This window comes from Pleurodeles waltl, chromosome 6, assembly GCF_031143425.1.
Source record: "Pleurodeles waltl isolate 20211129_DDA chromosome 6, aPleWal1.hap1.20221129, whole genome shotgun sequence".
Lineage (NCBI taxonomy): Eukaryota > Metazoa > Chordata > Amphibia > Caudata > Salamandridae > Pleurodeles > Pleurodeles waltl.
Window position 1 is genome coordinate 327,200,931 of NC_090445.1, and position 26,763 is coordinate 327,227,693.

Sequence of the window (26,763 nt, forward strand, 5' to 3'; positions counted from 1 at the left end):
TCCAACTAATCTGCAACAAGGAATGCCTTTTCGTCCACATGCTCTGTCACAGACCATTGTGACAGATGCTTCTCTCCTCGGGTGAGGAGCTCATATGGATCACCTACAAATACAAGGCTTCTGGTCTCCGAGGAAGAAGTCTTACCACATCAATCTCCTCGAGCTATGTGCGGTTCACCTAGCTCTCCAGGCCTTTCTCCCTTCATTCAAAACCGACACCCTGCTGGTCCAGATGGAAAATACAACAACCATGTATTACCTGAACAAGCAGGGGGAAAGCAAATCCAGAGTGTTGTCTCAAGAGGCCCAGGTGATTTGGCACTGGCTCCTGGCCAGGAATGTGAAGATAATAGCAATTCACCTTCCAGGCGTTCAGAATGTACAAGGGGATGCCCTCAGCAGGGTTCTAGATGAGAACCACGAGTGGGTACTGAACGAAGGCGTTGTTCAAGATATATTCCGTTTGTGGGGCACACTTTCTATCGACCTTTTCGCCCCAGTGGACAACAGAAAGTGCTGCGGCTTCGCCACCAGATTTTACCATCCAGCATCGTTGGGGAATGCTCTGTGGATAGACTTGTCCAACAAATTTCTGTTTGCCTTCCCACTAATTCCCCTGATCCCAGCAGTCCTAAACTCTCAATGACCTCAGCCCGATTGATCCTCATTGCCCCTGAATGGCTGAGACAATGGTGGTTCCCGGACCTCCTGTACCGGTCGCTCCTACCACATCTCTTGCTTCCATCCAGGCCAGACCTCCTGACGAAATTAGGAGGTCAGATGAGGCACCTGAACCTCTCCTCGAGTTTGACAGCATGGCTCCTGCGCTAGTACAGAATGGGCACTTGCATCTTCCACAGGATTGTATGGAAATTCTAAAAGAGGCAAAACGGCGTTCCACCCGAGCTGCATATCCCTCCAAATGGAAGAGATTTTGTATCTGGTGTTCCTCTAAGAAGATAGGCCCTAAATCTTGCCAGGAGGATGTCATTCTACCATATTTGTTACACTTAGCAAAATCTGGTCTGCATTTCTCTTCTATTAAAGTTAATCTGGCAGCTCTGACCGCATACAGAAAAGGTCCTTCACAAACTTTAAGCTGCCAGTCATAAAAGATTTCCTAGAGGGCCTGAAGAAAGTTTTTCCACCACTTAGGCGTCCTTCTCCACCATGGGAGCTGAATGTGTTTTTTTCACACCTCCTGCGTCTTCCATTTGAGCCCATACACAAAGCTTCTCTCCAACACCTCACTTGGAAAACGGCTTTCCTTGTGGCAGTGCAGTATTGTTCAGTTTACTCCCCTGCTGTTTCTGGGACGGGCTTGCTATTCTATTCAACGCTTAGGACTATACATGGAAATCCCCTACAAGAGAAGTTATAGTTTCTTACCTGTAACTCCAGTTCTCTCGTAGGGTTATTTCCATGATAGTCATAAGCAACCCTCCCTCCACCCCGGTGGAGTAGACAAAATAATATCTCAAGTGAATATTTACTCTTTTAGGCCGATCTACAAAAGGAACTGAGGTGTAACTGCCTCTCTCTAGGCATGATGGAATACTGGAGGACTGGCTGTTCTTAAAGTCACAGTCTCCTTTTTCTTCATTGTTAATGGTAGCCTACGGGCTACACTGCCCTGCACTCCTTCATCTTTGTTTTGCAATATAAAAAGGTTTGTGAAGGATTTTTTCTGCTACATTTTCAACTCATTCATGCATTTGAATGCATGTGTCTTAACTTTGTCCTTTTTAAAGCAAACTGGATGAAGAATCTTGAACACTGTAGCCTTTCCTTTAGGCTGCCTATGGACATTTTTAAGTGACTTTGCAGGCCTTCCTGAAGTAAGGTGAAAATGATCACTTAAGAAGTTACATTAAAAAAAAGAAAGTGCTCTGGGGTCCCTGCAGGCGGGCAGAACTATTCAACGCTTATGGCTATCATGGAAATACCCCTGCAAGAGAACTGGAGTTACAGGTAAGAAACTATACCTTCTGAGTTGTTTGATACCAAACAACCTGGGTGCAGAGTAGCCATCATGTAGCTGGGAAACTTGTGTTTGACCAGTGCCCAGTACATGTATGTAAAATGGCTGCTCTGTTCACTCACTATGTCTTGGGTTTATCAAGGACACAGTGGGAGCATATTGCTCATGCAGCTATGCCCTCACACATACTATGGTGCACCTTGCCTTAGGTCTGGAAGGCCTGACAGAGGGGTGACTTACCCATAATATATGCAGTGTAGAGTGGACAGTGTGCCATATCTAATTTGTCTTTTGAGGTTTACCCCAGTGCACTCAGTCTGCAATGGCAGTGCTGGGTGCATCTGGGTGGAGGGCCCTTGGGGGTGGCACAATCAGTGCTGCTGCCCCAGTGGTCTACTCTTAATATCTCTTGCCCTGGGTACTGGGGTGCCCATTTACTAGGGACTTATAGGGGTATTTAATTGTGCCAAGCATCACAACAGATTTTGGGAAAGAGCTCTGGCCCAGGGAACCTGGTTAGTAGGGGCCCTGGGCACTACCAACTTCCAAAACACATCAGCATCAGGCAAAAAGTGGGGGCTAACCATGCAAAAAGAGGCATCCTCTCACACATTGTGTTTTCATTTTAGTTCTGCACCAAGGCACACAGCCTGTGACAGCAGCACTGTGTGCACTTAGTGAGAGAGTCCCTGTGGATGGCACAATTTGTGCTGCAGCCCTCAATGGCCTTCCTTTAGTACCCCATGACTAAGGTACCAGGGGTACCATTTATTAGGGACTTAAAGTGGTAGCTAAAGGTTTGACAGTTGAGAGAAATGACTGTGCAGTTTTTGGGGAAGAGATCTGCCACTGGATATCTGTTTAGCTGGGACCCAGTGCAATTTCAGTCAAAATTGCACCAGAAACCAGGCAAAAGTTGGTGGTGGGGGGAGTGACTATGTCAAAAGATGCACTTTCCTGCACTTCTCGTGGATACTGCATGTACAGATTTGGCTTACATCGCCATGCTCTCACTAAGGGGCTAGAGATTATTCTTTAGGTTGGAATAATATATTAATGTTAGTACAATATCTTGAGGTTGGTCGTATTCACATCTCTGATTTTCACAATCCTGATTTTGTTATTTCTCATTATCCCAATCATTGCAGCTCATGCATTTTATCATAGATTGCAGTCCTTTCAGTAAATGTATTGAAAACTATCCTGCATCTTCTTTCTTTCATGGGTGTGTAAGAGGCTTGTTTGTGGAGAGAAAAGGGTAGGGCTCCCTGAGGGGTTTCACAGTTCCATGCGCTAGGCCGCCACAAATCACATGTACTGTTTGGATTTGGGTGAGGTGCTGCTAGAGGGCTGGGAGTGTTAGGTTGACAGCTGCCAAGTGGTGCAGGAGTGACACTGTTGCATGCAAGCAGAGGTGCTGCCATCCCAAATCCAGCAATCTCATTGTTTACCTGCGGTGTTCCGGTCTTGGACATCTTCCATGCAGCAACGTGGGCCTTGTTGCACACGTACACCAAACACTACTGCCTGAGTAGTCTGGTCAGTCGTGATGGGCACTTCACCCGTTCAGTCCTGAAGGACTTAATTGGATTTGCAGCCCCACTTTCATGGGAGTATTAACAAGGTATGTATTCTATGGAATTATTCTGTGGCTAGAAGTCTTTACCAGAAAAATCAGTTGCTTATCTTCATCATTGCTTTATCTGGTAAAAACTATCTCGCTACAGATTCCTTACTGATAGTCCCCACTCTGTGAACCAATTACAGTGTAGGGACACTTCTCAGGGCCTTAGTTTGTCAGACTAGTGGTCAGTGCTCATTGTAGCTCCACGCTCCTTGCATGGAAAGTTGCAAAAGTAACTGACGTCAGCATGCTGAGATAGCACCTATGTCCCGGGCATTGCACTGCCGAGATGGATCTGAAAGACGCCACCTACCGGCATGCAGAGGTGCTGCTCTAAAATCTTCCATATCCAGTCCAACGGCTGGGTAGATTCTAAAGTAAGGAATCTGCAGCTGGAGTCTCTACCAGATAAAGCATTACCAAAGATAAGTAACTTGTTCTTTGTATCCTTTATGACCTGCTAGCTATAAGTTCAAGTTAGCACTGTTCAGGAACTATGTAACTCTGAGGAGAATGAATTGCCTTTAAAAGTATTGTTTGTGGGAAGTAATTTCTTCTTTCTCCTGCCTCCTTGTAGAAACCCAGGAAACACTGATTTTACTTTTGAAGGATGTAGCACAAAGATTTCCTCAGGATCTTCAAAATGCAATGATGTCACTTCCACAAGAAGCTGTGGGCAAAGTTAACTCAGCATTATCAAATTGAGGTGAAAACAATGTTGGATGGGGTATATATAGTTGTGTGTGTATATGTGCATGCTTGTCTGAGTAATCTAAATGGGTGTATACACAAGTGGGTAAGTTGTCTTCCTGGTTTTAGAATTAGCTTAATTAACTTATGGGTTCCTTGATTTGAAATTTGCCTCCTCTCTCATCCCAATTAACTAAAACCACTGACACTTCACGAAGGTCTTGGTGGTTGTTAGTTTAATTTAACATATTGAGTTTTTGAAATGATATCTGCATCATGCAATTTCACCAAATGTGTGTCCTTAGTTGCACATCTCTTCAAGGAGAGGAAACCAAACCACCCTTTCTTGGGTGATAGGCTATCGGATCCTGGGGTCCCAATGGTGCCGAGGCCAAAGCTGCCGACGTCGACCCGATGGGGCGCTTGCTGACCCCATAGGGCCTGAAGACCCACCTGAAGGTGCAGCCCTCTCAAACACAAGGCACATAGCCTCATAAAATTCTTTAAGTTGAGCAGGGGTCGCTCCGGTCCCCGGAAAAGGGGTAAGACGCGGAGTCGTCCCTGGCGTCAGCTCCATGGAGCCGCGCTCGGAACGTCGATGTTCCCTAGACGCCTCGTCAGCTGACGGCCATGGCAAAGTCGAAGTCCGCTTATGCCTCTTACCTGAGTGCCCTGATGACCTTTAATGCGAGGAAAGAGGACTTGGGGCTCTGGGAGCGGTGCCGCGACCTCCTCCTACTGTGGGACCGTGAGCTTCTCTGAGTCACACCGACCAAAGGTGGCTGTCGGGCCGCTAGAAGCTTGAGAGATCTCTCCCTCAAGGCCTTTGGAGCCATGGCTCGACAGTCTGAACACAACGTCAAATCGTGGTCCTTCTTCAGACACCAGAGACACACTAGATGTGGATCTGTGACCGACATGGTGCAATGACATGCACCACACAGCTTGAATCCTGTCTTTCTCGAAGACATCTCAAACAATCAAAAAAACCTCAACAAAATCGTCAAAGAAAAGGGGTAGCTCTTCCCAGATCTGCGCATAACCGGTGCGGAAGGAAAGGAACTGACGTACGTGTGCCGGGGTGGTGCCTATATATAAGACTGTGGCGTCACAGACCACTCCAACGACGCTGACGATGCCATGCGGAGCCGGATGACGCACGCGGATCAGAACGACGCCACCCGACGGCGTGCACAGGTTACTGCTCAGCAGAAAAATTCTGGATTCAAAGCTGACGCCAGGGAATTCTAGGGTAAGGAATCTGCAGCTAGATAGTCTCTACCAGATAATTTGTACTGAAGGTAAGTAACTTGTTCGTCCAGACCTGTCTGGAACTTTTCAAAGAATGTCTTAACAGTAGAATATTCATGATTAAATCCATAACCTTCATAAGGGCAGAATTGGGTATGATAGCCAACAAAATGACACCAGCAAACTCCAGTCTTTAAACCATGCCCCAGGAAAATATATGCAAACCTTTTCCAGTATTCATTCTTTCTTAGTTTTATATGCTTGAACCAATCTCTATCATCAGTTTGGAAATCACCAGTGTTTTTAAAGTAGGAATAAACAATGTTAATACTGCTGTAAACCCAACAGCGTTTGAAGCACAACTACTGAATTTCAACCATCTCAAATTTAAGTCAAGGTGGTAGTACTGCTTAACTCTCATGCAGTCTTCCACTACTCAACCCCCTTACCCACCACACCCTGGCCAGAGACCATCATAGCTCACAATTCTACCTCAGGTTGCGTGTGGAGTCGTCCCTGAAAAAGCTCTGCTCTTTACTACCATAATTGTCATTTTCTCTTAACCCCTTCGCTGCCAGGCCTTTTCCCCCTCCTGTGCCGAGCCTTTTTTTTGGCTATTTGGAGCAGTTCGCGCTTAGCCCCTCATAACTTTTTGTTCACATAAGCTATCCACGCCAAATTTGCGTCCTTTTTTTCCAACATCCTAGGGATTCGAGAGGTACCCAGACTTTGTGGGTTCCCCAGAAGGAGGCCAAGAAATTAGCCAAAAAACAGTGAAAATTTCGTTTTTTTCAAAAAAATTGGAAAAATGGGCTGCAGAAGAAGGCTTGTGGTTTTTTCCCTGAAAAGGGCATCAACAAAGGGTTTGCGGTGATAAAATCACCAGCTTCCCAGCTTTCAGGAACAGGCAGACTTGAATCAGAAAACTCAATTTTTCAACACAATTTTGGCATTTTACTGGGACATACCCCATTTTTACGTTTTTTTGTGCTTTCAGCCTCCTTCCAGTCAGTGACAGAAATGGGCATGAAACCAACGCTGGATCCCAGAAACTGCAACATTTTTGAAATGTAGACAAAAATCTGAATTCAGCAAGGGGTAATTTGTGTAGATCCTACAAGGGTTTCCTACAGAAAATAACAACTGAAAAAGAAAAATATTGAAATTGAGGTGAAAAAAACATCAATTTTTCTCTACGTTTTGCTCTGTAACTTTTTCCAGCAATGTCAGATTTTCGAAAGCAATATACTGTTACGTCTGCTGGACTCTTCTGGTTGCGGGGATATATAGGGCTTATAGGTTCATAAAGAACTCTAGGTACCCAGAGCCAATAAATGACCTGCACCCTGCAGTGGGTTTTCAATCTATGCCGGGTATACAGCAATTCATTTGCTGAAATATCAAGAGTAAAAAATAGCTATCAAGAAAACCTTTGTATTTCCAAAATGGGCACAAGATAAGGTGTTGAGAAGCAGTGGTTATTTGCACATCTCTGAATTCCGGGGTGCCCATACTAGCATGTGAATTACAGGGCATTTCTCAAATAGATGTCTTTTTTACACACTGTCTTACATTTGGAAGAAAAAATGTAGAGAAAGACAAGGGGCAATAACACTTGTTTTGCTATTCTATGTTCCCCCAAGTCTCCCGATAAAAATGATACCTCACTTGTGTGGGTAGGCCTAGCGTCCGCGACAGGATATGCCCCAAAACACAACGTGGACACATCATAGAAAACAGAGCTGTTTTTAGCAAAGTGCCTACCTGTAGATTTTGGCCTCTAGCTCAGCCGCCACCTAGGGAAACCTACCAAACCTGTGCATTTCTGAAAACTAGAGACCTAGGGGAATCCAAGATGGGGTGACTTGTGTGGCTCGGACCAGGTTCTGTTACCCAGAATCCTTTGCAAACCTCAAAATTTGGCTAAAAAAACACGTTCCTCATATTTCTGTGGCAGAAAGTTCTGGAATCTGAGAGGAGCCACAAATTTCCTTCCACCCAGCGTTCCCCCACGTCTCCCGATAAAAATGATACCTCACTTGTGTGGGTAGGCCTAGCGCCCGCGACAGAAAACGCCCCAAAGCGCAACGTGGACACATCCAAATTTGTGAAGGAAAACAGAGGTGTTTTTTGCAAAGTGCCTACCTGTAGATTTTGGCTTGTAGCTCAGCCGCCACCTAGGGAAACCTACCAAACCTGTGCATTTCTGAAAACTAGAGACCTAGGGGAATCCAAGATGGGGTGACTTGTGGGGCTCTGACCAGGTTCTGTTACCCAGAATCCTTTGCAAACCTCCAAATTTGGCTAAAAAAACACATGTTCCTCACATTTCTGTGGCAGAAAGTTCTGGAATCTGAGAAGAGCCACAAATTTCCTTCCACCCAGCGTTCGCCCACGTCTCCCGATAAAAATGATACCTCACTTGTGTGGGTAGGCCTAGCGCCCGCGACAGGAAACGCCCCAAAGCGCAACGTGGACACAGCCAAATTTTTGAAGGAAAACAGAGGTGTTTTTTGCAAAGTGCCTACCTGTAGATTTTGGCCTGTAGCTCAGCCGCCACCTAGGGAAACCTACCAAACCTGTGCATTTCTGAAAACTAGAGACCTAGGGGAATCCAAGATGGGGTGACTTGTGTGGCTCGGACCAGGTTCTGTTACCCAGAATCCTTTGCAAACCTCAAAATTTGGCTAAAAAACCACATGTTCCTCACATTTCTGTGGCAGAAAGTTCTGGAATCTGAGAGGAGCCACAAATTTCCTTCCACCCAGCGTGCCCCCACGTCTCCCGATAAAAATGATACCTCACTTGTGTGGGTAGGCCTAGCGCCCGCGACAGGAAACGCCCCAAAGCGCAACGTGGACACAGCCAAATTTTTGAAGGAAAACAGAGGTGTTTTTTGCAAAGTGCCTACCTGTAGATTTTGGCCTGTAGCTCAGCCGCCACCTAGCGAAACCTACCAAACCTGTGCATTTTTTAAAACTAGAGACCTAGGGGAATCCAAGATGGGGTGACTTGTGTGGCTCGGACCAGGTTCTGTTACCCAGAATCCTTTGCAAACCTCAAAATTTGGCTAAAAAAACACATGTTCCTCACATTTCTGTGGCAGAAAGTTCTGGAATCTGAGAGGAGCCACAAATGTCCTTCCACCCAGTGTGCCCCCACGTCTCCCGATAAAAATGATACCTCACTTGTGTGGGTAGGCCTAGCGCCCGCGACAGGAAACGCCCCAAAGCGCAACGTGGACACAGCCAACTTTTTGAAGGAAAACAGAGGTGTTTTTTGCAAAGTGCCTACCTGTAGATTTTGGCCTGTAGCTCAGCCGCCACCTAGGGAAACCTACCAAACCTGTGCATTTCTGAAAACTAGAGACCATGGGGAATCCAAGATGGGGTGACTTGTGTGGCTCGGACCAGGTTCTGTTACCCAGAATCCTTTGCAAACCTCAAAATTTGGCTAAAAAAACACATGTTCCTCACATTTCTGTGGCAGAAAGTTCTGGAATCTGAGAGGAGCCACAAATTTCCTTCCACCCAGCATTCCCCCACGTCTCCCGATAAAAATGATACCTCACTTGTGTGGGTAGGCCTAGCGCCCGCGACAGGAAACGCCCCAAAGCACAACGTGGACACAGCCAAATTTTTGAAGGAAAACAGAGGTGTTTTTTGCAAAGTGCCTACCTGTAGATTTTGGCCTGTAGCTCAGCCGCCACCAAGGGAAACCTACCAAACCTGTGCATTTCTGAAAACTAGAGACCTAGGGGAATCCAAGATGGGGTGACTTGTGTGGTTCGGACCAGGTTCTGTTACCCAGAATCCTTTGCAAACCTCCAAATTTGGCTAAAAAAACACATGTTCCTCACATTTCTGTGGCAGAAAGTTCTGGAATCTGAGAGGAGCCACAAATTTCCTTCCACCCAGCGTACCCCCACGTCTCCCGATAAAAATTATACCTCACTTGTGTGGGTAGGCCTAGCGCCCGCGACAGGAAACGCCCCAAAGCGCAACGTGGACACAGCCAAATTTTTGAAGGAAAACAGAGGTGTTTTTTGCAAAGTGCCTACCTGTAGATTTTGGCCTGTAGCTCAGCCGCCACCTAGGGAAACCTACCAAACCTGTGCATTTCTGAAAACTAGAGACCTAGGGGAATCCAAGATGGGGTGACTTGTGGGGCTCTGACCAGGTTCTGTTACCCAGAATCCTTTGCAAACCTCAAAATTTGGCTAAAAAACACATGTTCCTCACATTTCTGTGGCAGAAAGTTCTGGAATCTGAGAGGAGCCACAAATTTCCTTCCACCCAGCGTTCCCCCACGTCTCCCGATAAAAATGATACCTCACTTGTGTGGGTAGGCCTAGCGCCCGCGACAGAAAACGCCCCAAAGCGCAACGTGGACACATCCAAATTTGTGAAGGAAAACAGAGGTGTTTTTTGCAAAGTGCCTACCTGTAGATTTTGGCTTGTAGCTCAGCCGCCACCTAGGGAAACCTACCAAACCTGTGCATTTCTGAAAACTAGAGACCTAGGGGAATCCAAGATGGGGTGACTTGTGGGGCTCTGACCAGGTTCTGTTACCCAGAATCCTTTGCAAACCTCAAAATTTGGCTAAAAAAACACATGTTCCTCACATTTCTGTGGCAGAAAGTTCTGGAATCTGAGAGGAGCCACGAATTTCCTTCCACCCAGCGTTCCCCCACGTCTCCCGATAAAAATGATACCTCACTTGTGTGGGTAGGCCTAGCGCCCCAGACAGGATATGCCTCAAAACACAACGTGGACACATCACAGAAAACAGAGCTGTTTTTAGCAAAGTGCCTACCTGTAGATTTTGGCCTGTAGCTCAGCCGCCACCTAGGGAAACCTACCAAACCTGTGCATTTCTGAAAACTAGAGACCTAGGGGAATCCAAGATGGGGTGACTTGTGTGGCTCGGACCAGGTTCTGTTACCCAGAATCCTTTGCAAACCTCAAAATTTGGCTAAAAAACCACATGTTCCTCACATTTCTGTGGCAGAAAGTTCTGGAATCTGAGAGGAGCCACAAATTTCCTTCCACCCAGCGTGCCCCCACGTCTCCCGATAAAAATGATACCTCACTTGTGTGGGTAGGCCTAGCGCCCGCGACAGGAAACGCCCCAAAGCGCAACGTGGACACAGACAAATTTTTGAAGGAAAACAGAGGTGTTTTTTGCAAAGTGCCTACCTGTAGATTTTGGCCTGTAGCTCAGCCGCCACCTAGGGAAACCTACCAAACCTGTGCATTTTTTAAAACTAGAGACCTAGGGGAATCCAAGATGGGGTGACTTGTGTGGCTCGGACCAGGTTCTGTTACCCAGAATCCTTTGCAAACCTCAAAATTTGGCTAAAAAAACACATGTTCCTCACATTTCTGTGGCAGAAAGTTCTGGAATCTGAGAGGAGCCACAAATGTCCTTCCACCCAGTGTGCCCCCACGTCTCCCGATAAAAATGATACCTCACTTGTGTGGGTAGGCCTAGCGCCCGCGACAGGAAACGCCCCAAAGCGCAACGTGGACACAGCCAACTTTTTGAAGGAAAACAGAGGTGTTTTTTGCAAAGTGCCTACCTGTAGATTTTGGCCTGTAGCTCAGCCGCCACCTAGGGAAACCTACCAAACCTGTGCATTTCTGAAAACTAGAGACCATGGGGAATCCAAGATGGGGTGACTTGTGTGGCTCGGACCAGGTTCTGTTACCCAGAATCCTTTGCAAACCTCAAAATTTGGCTAAAAAAAACACATGTTCCTCACATTTCTGTGGCAGAAAGTTCTGGAATCTGAGAGGAGCCACAAATTTCCTTCCACCCAGCATTCCCCCACGTCTCCCGATAAAAATGATACCTCACTTGTGTGGGTAGGCCTAGCGCCCGCGACAGGAAACGCCCCAAAGCGCAACGTGGACACAGCCAACTTTTTGAAGGAAAACAGAGGTGTTTTTTGCAAAGTGCCTACCGGTAGATTTTGGCCTGTAGCTCAGCCGCCACCTAGGGAAACCTACCAAACCTGTGCATTTCTGAAAACTAGAGACCTAGGGGAATCCAAGATGGGGTGACTTGTGTGGCTCAGACCAGGTTCTGTTACCCAGAATCCTTTGCAAACCTCAAAATTTGGCTAAAAAAACACATGTTCCTCACATTTCTGTGGCAGAAAGTTCTGGAATCTGAGAGGAGCCACAAATGTCCTTCCACCCAGCGTTCCCCCACGTCTCCCGATAAAAATGATACCTCAATTGTGTGGGTAGGCCTAGCGCCCGCAACAGGAAACGCCCCAAAGCGCAACGTGGGCACAGCCAAATTTTTGAAGGAAAACAGAGGTGTTTTTTGCAAAGTGCCTACCTATAGATTTTGGCCTGTAGCTCAGCCGCCACCTAGGGAAACCTACCAAACCTGTGCATTTCTGAAAACTAGTGACCTAGGGGAATCCAAGATGGGGTGACTTGTGTGGCTCGGACCAGGTTCTGTTACCCAGAATCCTTTGCAAACCTCCAAATTTGGCTAAAAAAACACATGTTCCTCACATTTCTGTGGCAGAAAGTTCTGGAATCTGAGAGGAGCCACACATTTCCTTCCACCCAGCGTTCCCCCACGTCTCCCGATAAAAATGATACCTCACTTGTGTGGGTAGGCCTAGCGCCCGCGACAGAAAACACCCCAAAGCGCAACGTGGACACATCCAAATTTGTGAAGGAAAACAGAGGTGTTTTTTGCAAAGTGCCTACCTGTAGATTTTGGCTTGTAGCTCAGCCGCCACCTAGGGAAACCTACCAAACCTGTGCATTTCTGAAAACTAGAGACCATGGGGAATCCAAGATGGGGTGACTTGTGGGGCTCTGACCAGGTTCTGTTACCCAGAATCCTTTGCAAACCTCAAAATTTGGCTAAAAAAACACATGTTCCTCACATTTCTGTGGCAGAAAGTTCTGGAATCTGAGAGGAGCCACAAATTTCCTTCCACCCAGCGTTCCCCCACGTCTCCCGATAAAAATGATACCTCACTTGTGTGGGTAGGCCTAGCGCCCGCGACAGAAAACGCCCCAAAGCGCAACGTGGACACATCCAAATTTGTGAAGGAAAACAGAGGTGTTTTTTGCAAAGTGCCTACCTGTAGATTTTGGCTTGTAGCTCAGCCGCCACCTAGGGAAACCTACCAAACCTGTGCATTTCTGAAAACTAGAGACCTAGGGGAATCCAAGATGGGGTGACTTGTGGGGCTCTGACCAGGTTCTGTTACCCAGAATCCTTTGCAAACCTCCAAATTTGGCTAAAAAAACACATGTTCCTCACATTTCTGTGGCAGAAAGTTCTGGAATCTGAGAGGAGCCACGAATTTCCTTCCACCCAGCGTTCCCCCACGTCTCCCGATAAAAATGATACCTCACTTGTGTGGGTAGGCCTAGCGCCCGCGACAGGAAACGCCCCAAAGCGCAACGTGGACACAGCCAAATTTTTGAAGGAAAACAGAGGTGTTTTTTGCAAAGTGCCTACCTGTAGATTTTGGCCTGTAGCTCAGCCGCCACCTAGGGAAACCTACCAAACCTGTGCATTTCTGAAAACTAGAGACCTAGGGGAATCCAAGATGGGGTGACTTGTGTGGCTCGGACCAGGTTCTGTTACCCAGAATCCTTTGCAAACCTCCAAATTTGGCTAAAAAAACACATGTTCCTCACATTTCTGTGGCAGAAAATTCTGGAATCTGGGAGGAGCCACAAATTTCCTTCCACCCAGCGTTCCCCCACGTCTCCCGATAAAAATGATACCTCACTTGTGTGGGTAGGCCTAGCGCCCGCGACAGGAAACGCCCCAAAGCGCAACGTGGACCAAGCCAAATTTTTGAAGGAAAACAGAGGTGTTTTTTGCAAAGTGCCTACCTGTAGATTTTGGCCTGTAGCTCAGCCGCCACCTAGGGAAACCTACCAAACCTGTGCATTTCTGAAAACTAGAGACCTAGGGGAATCCAAGATGGGGTGACTTGTGTGGCTCGGACCAGGTTCTGTTACCCAGAATCCTTTGCAAACCTCCAAATTTGGCTAAAAAAACACATGTTCCTCACATTTCTGTGGCAGAAAGTTCTGGAATCTGAGAGGAGCCACAAATTTCCTTCCACCCAGCGTTCCCCCACGTCTCCCGATAAAAATGATACCTCACTTGTGTGGGTAGGCCTAGCGCCCGCGACAGGAAACACCCCAAAGCGCAACGTGGACACAGCCACATTTTTGAAGAAAAACAGAGGTGTTTTTTGCAAAGTGCCTACCTGTAGATTTTGGCCTGTAGCTCAGCCGCCACCTAGGGAAACCTACCAAACCTGTGCATTTCTGAAAACTAGAGACCTAGGGGAATCCAAGATGGGGTAACTTGTGTGGCTCGGACCAGGTTCTGTTACCCAGAATCCTTTGCAAACCTCAAAATTTGGCTAAAAAACCACATGTTCCTCACATTTCTGTGGCAGAAAGTTCTGGAATCTGAGAGGAGCCACAAATTTCCTTCCACCCAGCGTTCCCCCACGTCTCCCGATAAAAATGATACCTCACTTGTGTGGGTAGGCCTAGCGCCCGCGACAGAAAACACCCCAAAGCGCAACGTGGACACATCCAAATTTGTGAAGGAAAACAGAGGTGTTTTTTGCAAAGTGCCTACCTGTAGATTTTGGCTTGTAGCTCAGCCGCCACCTAGGGAAACCTACCAAACCTGTGCATTTCTGAAAACTAGAGACCTAGGGGAATCCAAGATGGGGTGACTTGTGGGGCTCTGACCAGGTTCTGTTACCCAGAATCCTTTGCAAACCTCAAAATTTGGCTAAAAAAACACATGTTCCTCACATTTCTGTGGCAGAAAGTTCTGGAATCTGAGAGGAGCCACAAATTTCCTTCCACCCAGCGTTCCCCCACGTCTCCCGATAAAAATGATACCTCACTTGTGTGGGTAGGCCTAGCGCCCGCGACAGAAAACGCCCCAAAGCGCAACGTGGACACATCCAAATTTGTGAAGGAAAACAGAGGTGTTTTTTGCAAAGTGCCTACCTGTAGATTTTGGCTTGTAGCTCAGCCGCCACCTAGGGAAACCTACCAAACCTGTGCATTTCTGAAAACTAGAGACCTAGGGTAATCCAAGATGGGGTGACTTGTGGGGCTCTGACCAGGTTCTGTTACCCAGAATCCTTTGCAAACCTCAAAATTTGGCTAAAAAAACACATGTTCCTCACATTTCTGTGGCAGAAAGTTCTGGAATCTGAGAGGAGCCACAAATTTCCTTCCACCCAGCGTTCCCCCACGTCTCCCGATAAAAATGATACCTCACTTGTGTGGGTAGGCCTAGCGCCCGCGACAGAAAACGCCCCAAAGCGCAACGTGGACACATCCAAATTTGTGAAGGAAAACAGAGGTGTTTTTTGCAAAGTGCCTACCTGTAGATTTTGGCTTGTAGCTCAGCCGCCACCTAGGGAAACCTACCAAACCTGTGCATTTCTGAAAACTAGAGACCTAGGGGAATCCAAGATGGGGTGACTTGTGGGGCTCTGACCAGGTTCTGTTACCCAGAATCCTTTGCAAACCTCCAAATTTGGCTAAAAAAACACATGTTCCTCACATTTCTGTGGCAGAAAGTTCTGGAATCTGAGAGGAGCCACGAATTTCCTTCCACCCAGCGTTCCCCCACGTCTCCCGATAAAAATGATACCTCACTTGTGTGGGTAGGCCTAGCGCCCGCGACAGGAAACGCCCCAAAGCGCAACGTGGACACAGCCAAATTTTTGAAGGAAAACAGAGGTGTTTTTTGCAAAGTGCCTACCTGTAGATTTTGGCCTGTAGCTCAGCCGCCACCTAGGGAAACCTACCAAACCTGTGCATTTCTGAAAACTAGAGACCTAGGGGAATCCAAGATGGGGTGACTTGTGTGGCTCGGACCAGGTTCTGTTACCCAGAATCCTTTGCAAACCTCCAAATTTGGCTAAAAAAACACATGTTCCTCACATTTCTGTGGCAGAAAGTTCTGGAATCTGAGAGGAGCCACAAATTTCCTTCCACCCAGCGTTCCCCCACGTCTCCCGATAAAAATGATACCTCACTTGTGTGGGTAGGCCTAGCGCCCGCGACAGGAAACGCCCCAAAGCGCAACGTGGACAAAGCCAAATTTTTGAAGGAAAACAGAGGTGTTTTTTGCAAAGTGCCTACCTGTAGATTTTGGCCTGTAGCTCAGCCGCCACCTAGGGAAACCTACCAAACCTGTGCATTTCTGAAAACTAGAGACCTAGGGGAATCCAAGATGGGGTGACTTGTGTGGCTCGGACCAGGTTCTGTTACCCAGAATCCTTTGCAAACCTCCAAATTTGGCTAAAAAAACACATGTTCCTCACATTTCTGTGGCAGAAAGTTCTGGAATCTGAGAGGAGCCACAAATTTCCTTCCACCCAGCGTTCCCCCACGTCTCCCGATAAAAATGATACCTCACTTGTGTGGGTAGGCCTAGCGCCCGCGACAGGAAACACCCCAAAGCGCAACGTGGACACAGCCACATTTTTGAAGGAAAACAGAGGTGTTTTTTGCAAAGTGCCTACCTGTAGATTTTGGCCTGTAGCTCAGCCGCCACCTAGGGAAACCTACCAAATCTGTGCATTTCTGAAAACTAGAGACCTAGGGGAATCCAAGATGGGGTAACTTGTGTGGCTCGGACCAGGTTCTGTTACCCAGAATCCTTTGCAAACCTCAAAATTTGGCTAAAAAACCACATGTTCCTCACATTTCTGTGGCAGAAAGTTCTGGAATCTGAGAGGAGCCACAAATTTCCTTCCACCCAGCGTTCCCCCACGTCTCCCGATAAAAATGATACCTCACTTGTGTGGGTAGGCCTAGCGCCCGCGACAGAAAACACCCCAAAGCGCAACGTGGACACATCCAAATTTGTGAAGGAAAACAGAGGTGTTTTTTGCAAAGTGCCTACCTGTAGATTTTGGCTTGTAGCTCAGCCGCCACCTAGGGAAACCTACCAAACCTGTGCATTTCTGAAAACTAGAGACCTAGGGGAATCCAAGATGGGGTGACTTGTGGGGCTCTGACCAGGTTCTGTTACCCAGAATCCTTTGCAAACCTCAACATTTGGCTACAAAAAAACACATGTTCCTCACATTTCTGTGGCAGAAAGTTCTGGAATCTGAGAGGAGCCACAAATTTCCTTCCACCCAGCGTTCCCCCACGTCTCCCGATAAAAATGATACCTCACTTGTGTGGGTAGGCCTAGCGCCCGCGACAGGAAACGCCCCAAAGCGCAATTTGGACACAGCCACATTTTTGAAGGAAAACAGAGGTGTTTTTTGCAAAGTGCCTACCTGTAGATTTTGGCCTGTAGCTCAGCCGCCACCTAGGGAAACCTACCAAACCTGTGCATTTCTGAAAACTAGAGACCTAGGGGAATCCAAGATGGGGTGACTTGTGTGGCTCAGACCAGGTTCTGTTACCCAGAATCCTTTGCAAACCTCCAAATTTGGCTAAAAAAACACATGTTCCTCACATTTCTGTGGCAGAAAGTTCTGGAATCTGAGAGGAGCCACAAATTTCCTTCCACCCAGCGTTCCCCCACGTCTCCCGATAAAAATGATACCTCACTTGTGTGGGTAGGCCTAGCGCCCGCGACAGGAAACGCCCCAAAGCGCAACGTGGACACAGCCAACTTTTTGAAGGAAAACAGAGGTGTTTTTTGCAAAGTGCCTACCTGTAGATTTTGGCCTGTAGCTCAGCCGCCACCTAGGGAAACCTACCAAACCTGTGCATTTCTGAAAACTAGAGACCATGGGGAATCCAAGATGGGGTGACTTGTGTGGCTCGGACCAGGTTCTGTTACCCAGAATCCTTTGCAAACCTCAAAATTTGGCTAAAAAAACACATGTTCCTCACATTTCTGTGGCAGAAAGTTCTGGAATCTGAGAGGAGCCACAAATTTCCTTCCACCCAGCATTCCCCCACGTCTCCCGATAAAAATGATACCTCACTTGTGTGGGTAGGCCTAGCGCCCGCGACAGGAAACGCCCCAAAGCACAACGTGGACACAGCCAAATTTTTGAAGGAAAACAGAGGTGTTTTTTGCAAAGTGCCTACCTGTAGATTTTGGCCTGTAGCTCAGCCGCCACCAAGGGAAACCTACCAAACCTGTGCATTTCTGAAAACTAGAGACCTAGGGGAATCCAAGATGGGGTGACTTGTGTGGCTCGGACCAGGTTCTGTTACCCAGAATCCTTTGCAAACCTCAAAATTTGGCTAAAAAAAACACATGTTCCTCACATTTCTGTGGCAGAAAGTTCTGGAATCTGAGAGGAGCCACAAATTTCCTTCCACCCAGCGTGCCCCCACGTCTCCCGATAAAAATGATACCTCACTTGTGTGGGTAGGCCTAGCGCCCGCGACAGGAAACGCCCCAAAGCGCAACGTGGACACAGCCAACTTTTTGAAGGAAAACAGAGGTGTTTTTTGCAAAGTGCCTACCGGTAGATTTTGGCCTGTAGCTCAGCCGCCACCTAGGGAAACCTACCAAACCTGTGCATTTCTGAAAACTAGAGACCTAGGGGAATCCAAGATGGGGTGACTTGTGTGGTTCGGACCAGGTTCTGTTACCCAGAATCCTTTGCAAACCTCCAAATTTGGCTAAAAAAACACATGTTCCTCACATTTCTGTGGCAGAAAGTTCTGGAATCTGAGAGGAGCCACAAATTTCCTTCCACCCAGCGTACCCCCACGTCTCCCGATAAAAATGATACCTCACTTGTGTGGGTAGGCCTAGCGCCCGCGACAGGAAACGCCCCAAAGCGCAACGTGGACACAGCCAAATTTTTTAAGGAAAACAGAGGTGTTTTTTGCAAAGTGCCTACCTGTAGATTTTGTCCTGTAGCTCAGCCGCCACCTAGGGAAACCTACCAAACCTGTGCATTTCTGAAAACTAGAGACCTAGGGTAATCCAAGATGGGGTGACTTGTGGGGCTCTGACCAGGTTCTGTTACCCAGAATCCTTTGCAAACCTCAAAATTTGGCTAAAAAAACACATGTTCCTCACATTTCTGTGGCAGAAAGTTCTGGAATCTGAGAGGAGCCACGAATTTCCTTCCACCCAGCGTTCCCCCACGTCTCCCGATAAAAATGATACCTCACTTGTGTGGGTAGGCCTAGCGCCCGCGACAGGAAACGCCCCAAAGCGCAACGTGGACACATCCAAATTTGTGAAGGAAAACAGAGGTGTTTTTTGCAAAGTGCCTACCTGTAGATTTTGGCTTGTAGCTCAGCCGCCACCTAGGGAAACCTACCAAACCTGTGCATTTCTGAAAACTAGAGACCTAGGGGAATCCAAGATGGGGTGACTTGTGGGGCTCTGACCAGGTTCTGTTACCCAGAATCCTTTGCAAACCTCAAAATTTGGCTAAAAAAACACATGTTCCTCACATTTCTGTGGCAGAAAGTTCTGGAATCTGAGAGGAGCCACGAATTTCCTTCCACCCAGCGTTCCCCCACGTCTCCCGATAAAAATGATACCTCACTTGTGTGGGTAGGCCTAGCGCCCGCGACAGGAAACGCCCCAAAGCGCAATTTGGACACAGCCACATTTTTGAAGGAAAACAGAGGTGTTTTTTGCAAAGTGCCTACCTGTAGATTTTGGCCTGTAGCTCAGCCGCCACCTAGGGAAACCTACCAAACCTGTGCATTTCTGAAAACTAGAGACCTAGGGGAATCCAAGATGGGGTGACTTGTGTGGCTCAGACCAGGTTCTGTTACCCAGAATCCTTTGCAAACCTCCAAATTTGGCTAAAAAAACACATGTTCCTCACATTTCTGTGGCAGAAAGTTCTGGAATCTGAGAGGAGCCACGAATTTCCTTCCACCCAGCGTTCCCCCACGTCTCCCGATAAAAATAATACCTCACTTGTGTGGGTAGGCCTAGCGCCCGCGACAGGAAACGCCCCAAAGCGCAACGTGGACACAGCCAAATTTTTGAAGGAAAACAGAGGTGTTTTTTGCAAAGTGCCTACCTGTAGATTTTGGCCTGTAGCTCAGCCGCCACCTAGGGAAACCTACCAAACCTGTGCATTTCTGAAAACTAGAGACCTAGGGGAATCCAAGATGGAGTGACTTGTGCGGCTCTGACCAGGTTCTGTTACCCAGAATCCTTTGCAAACCTCAAAATTTGGCTAAAAAACACATGTTCCTCACATTTCTGTGGCAGAAAGTTCTGGAATCTGAGAGGAGCCACAAATTTCCTTCCACCCAGCGTTCCCCCACGTCTCCCGATAAAAATGATACCTCACTTGTGTGGGTAGGCCTAGCGCCCCAGACAGGATATGCCTCAAAACACAACGTGGACACATCACAGAAAACAGAGCTGTTTTTAGCAAAGTGCCTACCTGTAGATTTTGGCCTGTAGCTCAGCCGCCACCTAGGGAAACCTACCAAACCTGTGCATTTCTGAAAACTAGAGACCTAGGGGAATCCAAGATGGGGTGACTTGTGTGGCTCGGACCAGGTTCTGTTACCCAGAATCCTTTGCAAACCTCTAAATTTGGCTAAAAAACCACATGTTCCTCACATTTCTGTGGCAGAAAGTTCTGGAATCTGAGAGGAGCCACAAATTTCCTTCCACCCAGCGTGCCCCCACGTCTCCCGATAAAAATGATACCTCACTTGTGTGGGTAGGCCTAGCGCCCGCGACCGGAAACGCCCCAAAGCGCAACGTGGACACAGCCAAATTTTTGAAGGAAAACAGAGGTGTTTTTTGCAAAGTGCCTACCTGTAGATTTTGGCCTGTAGCTCAGCCGCCACCTAGGGAAACCTACCAAACCTGTGCATTTTTTAAAACTAGAGACCTAGGGGAATCCAAGATGGGGTGACTTGTGTGGCTCGGACCAGGTTCTGTTACCCAGAATCCTTTGCAAACCTCAAAATTTGGCTAAAAAAACACATGTTCCTCACATTTCTGTGGCAGAAAGTTCTGGAATCTGAGAGGAGCCACAAATGTCCTTCCACCCAGTGTGCCCCCACGTCTCCCGATAAAAATGATACCTCACTTGTGTGGGTAGGCCTAGCGCCCGCGACAGGAAACGCCCCAAAGCGCAACGTGGACACAGCCAACTTTTTGAAGGAAAACAGAGGTGTTTTTTGCAAAGTGCCTACCTGTAGATTTTGGCCTGTAGCTCAGCCGCCACCTAGGGAAACCTACCAAACCTGTGCATTTCTGAAAACTAGAGACCATGGGGAATCCAAGATGGGGTGACTTGTGTGGCTCGGACCAGGTTCTGTTACCCAGAATCCTTTGCAAACCTCAAAATTTGGCTAAAAAAAACACATGTTCCTCACATTTCTGTGGCAGAAAGTTCTGGAATCTGAGAGGAGCCACAAATTTCCTTCCACCCAGCATTCCCCCACGTCTCCCGATAAAAATGATACCTCACTTGTGTGGGTAGGCCTAGCGCCCGCGACAGGAAACGCCCCAAAGCACAACGTGGACACAGCCAAATTTTTGAAGGAAAACAGAGGTGTTTTTTGCAAAGTGCCTACCTGTAGATTTTGGCCTGTAGCTCAGCCGCCACCAAGGGAAACCTACCAAACCTGTGCATTTCTGAAAACTAGAGACCTAGGGGAATCCAAGATGGGGTGACTTGTGTGGCTCGGACCAGGTTCTGTTACCCAGAATCCTTTGCAAACCTCAAAATTTGGCTACAAAAAACACATGTTCCTCACATTTCTGTGTCAGAAAGTTCTGGAATCTGAGAGGAGCCACAAATTCCCTTCCACCCAGCGTGCCCCCACGTCTCCCGATAAAAATGATACCTCACTTGTGTGGGTAGGCCTAGCGCCCGCGACAGGAAACGCCCCAAAGCGCAACGTGGACACAGCCAACTTTTTGAAGGAAAACAGAGGTGTTTTTTGCAAAGTGCCTACCTGTAGATTTTGGCCTGTAGCTCAGCCGCCACCTACGGAAACCTACCAAACCTGTGCATTTCTGAAAACTAGAGACCTAGGGGAATCCAAGATGGGGTGACTTGTGTGGCTCGGACCAGGTTCTGTTACCCAGAATCCTTTGCAAACCTCAAAATTTGGCTAAAAAAAACACATGTTCCTCACATTTCTGTGGCAGAAAGTTCTGGAATCTGAGAGGAGCCACAAATTTCCTTCCACCCAGCGTGCCCCCACGTCTCCCGATAAAAATGATACCTCACTTGTGTGGGTAGGCCTAGCGCCCGCGACAGGAAACGCCCCAAAGCGCAACGTGGACACAGCCAACTTTTTGAAGGAAAACAGAGGTGTTTTTTGCAAAGTGCCTACCGGTAGATTTTGGCCTGTAGCTCAGCCGCCACCTAGGGAAACCTACCAAACCTGTGCATTTCTGAAAACTAGAGACCTAGGGGAATCCAAGATAGGGTGACTTGTGTGGCTCAGACCAGGTTCTGTTACCCAGAATCCTTTGCAAACCTCAAAATTTGGCTAAAAAAACACATGTTCCTCACATTTCTGTGGCAGAAAGTTCTGGAATCTGAGAGGAGCCACAAATGTCCTTCCACCCAGCGTTCCCCCACGTCTCCCGATAAAAATGATACCTCAATTGTGTGGGTAGGCCTAGCGCCCGCAACAGGAAACGCCCCAAAGCGCAACGTGGGCACAGCTAAATTTTTGAAGGAAAACAGAGGTGTTTTTTGCAAAGTGCCTACCTGCAGATTTTGGCCTGTAGCTCAGCCGCCACCTAGGGAAACCTACCAAACCTGTGCATTTCTGAAAACTAGAGACCTAGGGGAATCCAAGATGGGGTGACTTGTGGGGCTCTGACCAGGTTCTGTTACCCAGAATCCTTTGCAAACCTCAAAATTTGGCTAAAAAAACACATGTTCCTCACATTTCTGTGGCAGAAAGTTCTGGAATCTGAGAGGAGCCACGAATTTCCTTCCACCCAGCGTTCCCCCACGTCTCCCGATAAAAATGATACCTCACTTGTGTGGGTAGGCCTAGCGCCCGCGACAGGAAACGCCCCAAAGCGCAACGTGGACACAGACAAATTTTTGAAGGAAAACAGAGGTGTTTTTTGCAAAGTGCCTACCTGTAGATTTTGGCCTGTAGCTCAGCCGCCACCTAGGGAAACCTACCAAACCTGTGCATTTCTGAAAACTAGAGACCTAGGGGAATCCAAGATGGGGTGACTTGTGGGGCTCTGACCAGGTTCTGTTACCCAGAATCCTTTGCAAACCTCAACATTTGGCTAAAAAACACATGTTCCTCACATTTCTGTGGCAGAAAGTTCTGGAATCTGAGAGGAGCCACAAATTTCCTTCCACCCAGCGTTCCCCCACGTCTCCCGATAAAAATGATACCTCACTTGTGTGGGTAGGCCTAGCGCCCGCGACAGAAAACGCCCCAAAGCGCAACGTGGACACATCCAAATTTGTGAAGGAAAACAGAGGTGTTTTTTGCAAAGTGCCTACCTGTAGATTTTGGCTTGTAGCTCAGCCGCCACCTAGGGAAACCTACCAAACCTGTGCATTTCTGAAAACTAGAGACCTAGGGGAATCCAAGATGGGGTGACTTGTGGGGCTCTGACCAGGTTCTGTTACCCAGAATCCTTTGCAAACCTCAAAATTTGGCTAAAAAAACCACATGTTCCTCACATTTCTGTGGCAGAAAGTTCTGGAATCTGAGAGGAGCCACGAATTTCCTTCCACCCAGCGTTCCCCCACGTCTCCCGATAAAAATGATACCTCACTTGTGTGGGTAGGCTTGGCGCCCGCGACAGGAAACGCCCCAAAGCGCAACGTGGACACAGCCAACTTTTTGAAGGAAAACAGAGGTGTTTTTTGCAAAGTGCCTACCTGTAGATTTTGGCCTGTAGCTCAGCCGCCACCTAGGGAAACCTACCAAACCTGTGCATTTCTGAAAACTAGAGACCATGGGGAATCCAAGATGGGGTGACTTGTGTGGCTCGGACCAGGTTCTGTTACCCAGAATCCTTTGCAAACCTCAAAATTTGGCTAAAAAAACACATGTTCCTCACATTTCTGTGGCAGAAAGTTCTGGAATCTGAGAGGAGCCACAAATTTCCTTCCACCCAGCATTCCCCCACGTCTCCCGATAAAAATGATACCTCACTTGTGTGGGTAGGCCTAGCGCCCGCGACAGGAAACGCCCCAAAGCACAACGTGGACACAGCCAAATTTTTGAAGGAAAACAGAGGTGTTTTTTGCAAAGTGCCTACCTGTAGATTTTGGCCTGTAGCTCAGCCGCCACCAAGGGAAACCTACCAAACCTGTGCATTTCTGAAAACTAGAGACCTAGGGGAATCCAAGATGGGGTGACTTGTGTGGCTCGGACCAGGTTCTGTTACCCAGAATCCTTTGCAAACCTCAAAATTTGGCTAAAAAAAACACATGTTCCTCACATTTCTGTGGCAGAAAGTTCTGGAATCTGAGAGGAGCCACAAATTTCCTTCCACCCAGCGTGCCCCCACGTCTCCCGATAAAAATGATACCTCACTTGTGTGGGTAGGCCTAGCGCCCGCGACAGGAAACGCCCCAAAGCGCAACGTGGACACAGCCAACTTTTTGAAGGAAAACAGAGGTGTTTTTTGCAAAGTGCCTACCGGTAGATTTTGGCCTGTAGCTCAGCCGCCACCTAGGGAAACCTACCAAACCTGTGCATTTCTGAAAACTAGAGACCTAGGGGAATCCAAGATGGGGTGACTTGTGTGGTTCGGACCACGTTCTGTTACCCAGAATCCTTTGCAAACCTCCAAATTTGACTAAAAAAACACATATTCCTCACATTTCTGTGGCAGAAAGTTCTGGAATCTGAGAGGAGCCACAAATTTCCTTCCACCCAGCGTGCCCCCACGTCTCCCGATAAAAATGATACCTCACTTGTGTGGGTAGGCCTAGCGCCCGCGACAGGAAACGCCCCAAAGCGCAACGTGGACACATCCAAATTTGTGAAGGAAAACAGAGGTGTTTTTTGCAAAGTGCCTACCTGTAGATTTTGGCTTGTAGCTCAGCCGCCACCTAGGGAAACCTACCAAACCTGTGCATTTCTGAAAACTAGAGACCTAGGGGAATCCAAGATGGGGTGACTTGTGGGGCTCTGACCAGGTTCTATTACCCAGAATCCTTTGCAAACCTCAAAATTTGGCTAAAAAAACACATGTTCCTCACATTTCTGTGGCAGAAAGTTCTGGAATCTGAGAGGAGCCACGAATTTCCTTCCACCCAGCGTTCCCCCACGTCTCCCGATAAAAATGATACCTCACTTGTGTGGGTAGGACTAGCGCCCGCGACAGGAAACGCCCCAAAGCGCAACGTGGACACAGCCAAATTTTTGAAGGAAAACAGAGGTGTTTTTTGCAAAGTGCCTACCTGTAGATTTTGGCCTGTAGCTCAGCCGCCACCTAGGGAAACCTACCAAACCTGTGCATTTCTGAAAACTAGAGACCTAGGGGAATCCAAGATGGGGTGACTTGTGGGGCTCTGACCAGGTTCTGTTACCCAGAATCCTTTGCAAACCTCAAAATTTGGCTAAAAAACACATGTTCCTCACATTTCTGTGGCAGAAAGTTCTGGAATCTGAGAGGAGCCACAAATTTCCTTCCACCCAGCGTTCCCCCACGTCTCCCGATAAAAATGATACCTCACTTGTGTGGGTAGGCCTAGCGCCCGCGACAGAAAACGCCCCAAAGCGCAACGTGGACACATCCAAATTTGTGAAGGAAAACAGAGGTGTTTTTTGCAAAGTGCCTACCTGTAGATTTTGGCTTGTAGCTCAGCCGCCACCTAGGGAAACCTACCAAACCTGTGCATTTCTGAAAACTAGAGACCTAGGGGAATCCAAGATGGGGTGACTTGTGGGGCTCTGACCAGGTTCTGTTACCCAGAATCCTTTGCAAACCTCAAAATTTGGCTAAAAAAACACATGTTCCTCACATTTCTGTGGCAGAAAGTTCTGGAATCTGAGAGGAGCCACGAATTTCCTTCCACCCAGCGTTCCCCCACGTCTCCCGATAAAAATGATACCTCACTTGTGTGGGTAGGCCTAGCGCCCGCGACAGGAAACGCCCCAAAGCGCAATTTGGACACAGCCACATTTTTGAAGGAAAACAGAGGTGTTTTTTGCAAAGTGCCTACCTGTAGATTTTGGCCTGTAGCTCAGCCGCCACCTAGGGAAACCTACCAAACCTGTGCATTTCTGAAAACTAGAGACCTAGGGGAATCCAAGATGGGGTGACTTGTGTGGCTCAGACCAGGTTCTGTTACCCAGAATCCTTTGCAAACCTCCAAATTTGGCTAAAAAAACACATGTTCCTCACATTTCTGTGGCAGAAAGTTCTGGAATCTGAGAGGAGCCACAAATTTCCTTCCACCCAGCGTTCCCCCACGTCTCCCGATAAAAATGATACCTCACTTGTGTGGGTAGGCCTAGCGCCCGCGACAGGAAACGCCCCAAAGCGCAACGTGGACACAGCCAACTTTTTGAAGGAAAACAGAGGTGTTTTTTGCAAAGTGCCTACCTGTAGATTTTGGCCTGTAGCTCAGCCGCCACCTAGGGAAACCTACCAAACCTGTGCATTTCTGAAAACTAGAGACCATGGGGAATCCAAGATGGGGTGACTTATGTGGCTCGGACCAGGTTCTGTTACCCAGAATCCTTTGCAAACCTCAAAATTTGGCTAAAAAAACACATGTTCCTCACATTTCTGTGGCAGAAAGTTCTGGAATCTGAGACGGACACAAATTTCCTTCCACCCAGCATTCCCCCACGTCTCCCGATAAAAATGATACCTCACTTGTGTGGGTAGGCCTAGCGCCCGCGACAGGAAACGCCCCAAAGCACAACGTGGACACAGCCAAATTTTTGAAGGAAAACAGAGGTGTTTTTTGCAAAGTGCCTACCTGTAGATTTTGGCCTGTAGCTCAGCCGCCACCAAGGGAAACCTACCAAACCTGTGCATTTCTGAAAACTAGAGACCTAGGGGAATCCAAGATGGGGTGACTTGTGTGGCTCGGACCAGGTTCTGTTACCCAGAATCCTTTGCAAACCTCAAAATTTGGCTAAAAAAAACACATGTTCCTCACATTTCTGTGGCAGAAAGTTCTGGAATCTGAGAGGAGCCACAAATTTCCTTCCACCCAGCGTGCCCCCACGTCTCCCGATAAAAATGATACCTCACTTGTGTGGGTAGGCCTAGCGCCCGCGACAGGAAACGCCCCAAA

At 47.8% G+C, this 26,763-nt stretch overlaps 1 protein-coding gene across 1 annotated transcript in view; it reads left to right on the top strand.

Moving 5' to 3' along the window:
• Positions 1-26,763, top strand: part of IPO4 (importin 4) — a 1,872,953-nt gene that overhangs the window by 1,502,869 nt on the left and 343,321 nt on the right. The window contains exon 30 of the mRNA XM_069238173.1: positions 4,183-4,311. Within this exon, the coding sequence (XP_069094274.1) occupies positions 4,183-4,310 (128 nt within the window). The 3' untranslated portion in view covers position 4,311. The remainder of the gene's footprint in view (positions 1-4,182; positions 4,312-26,763) is intronic.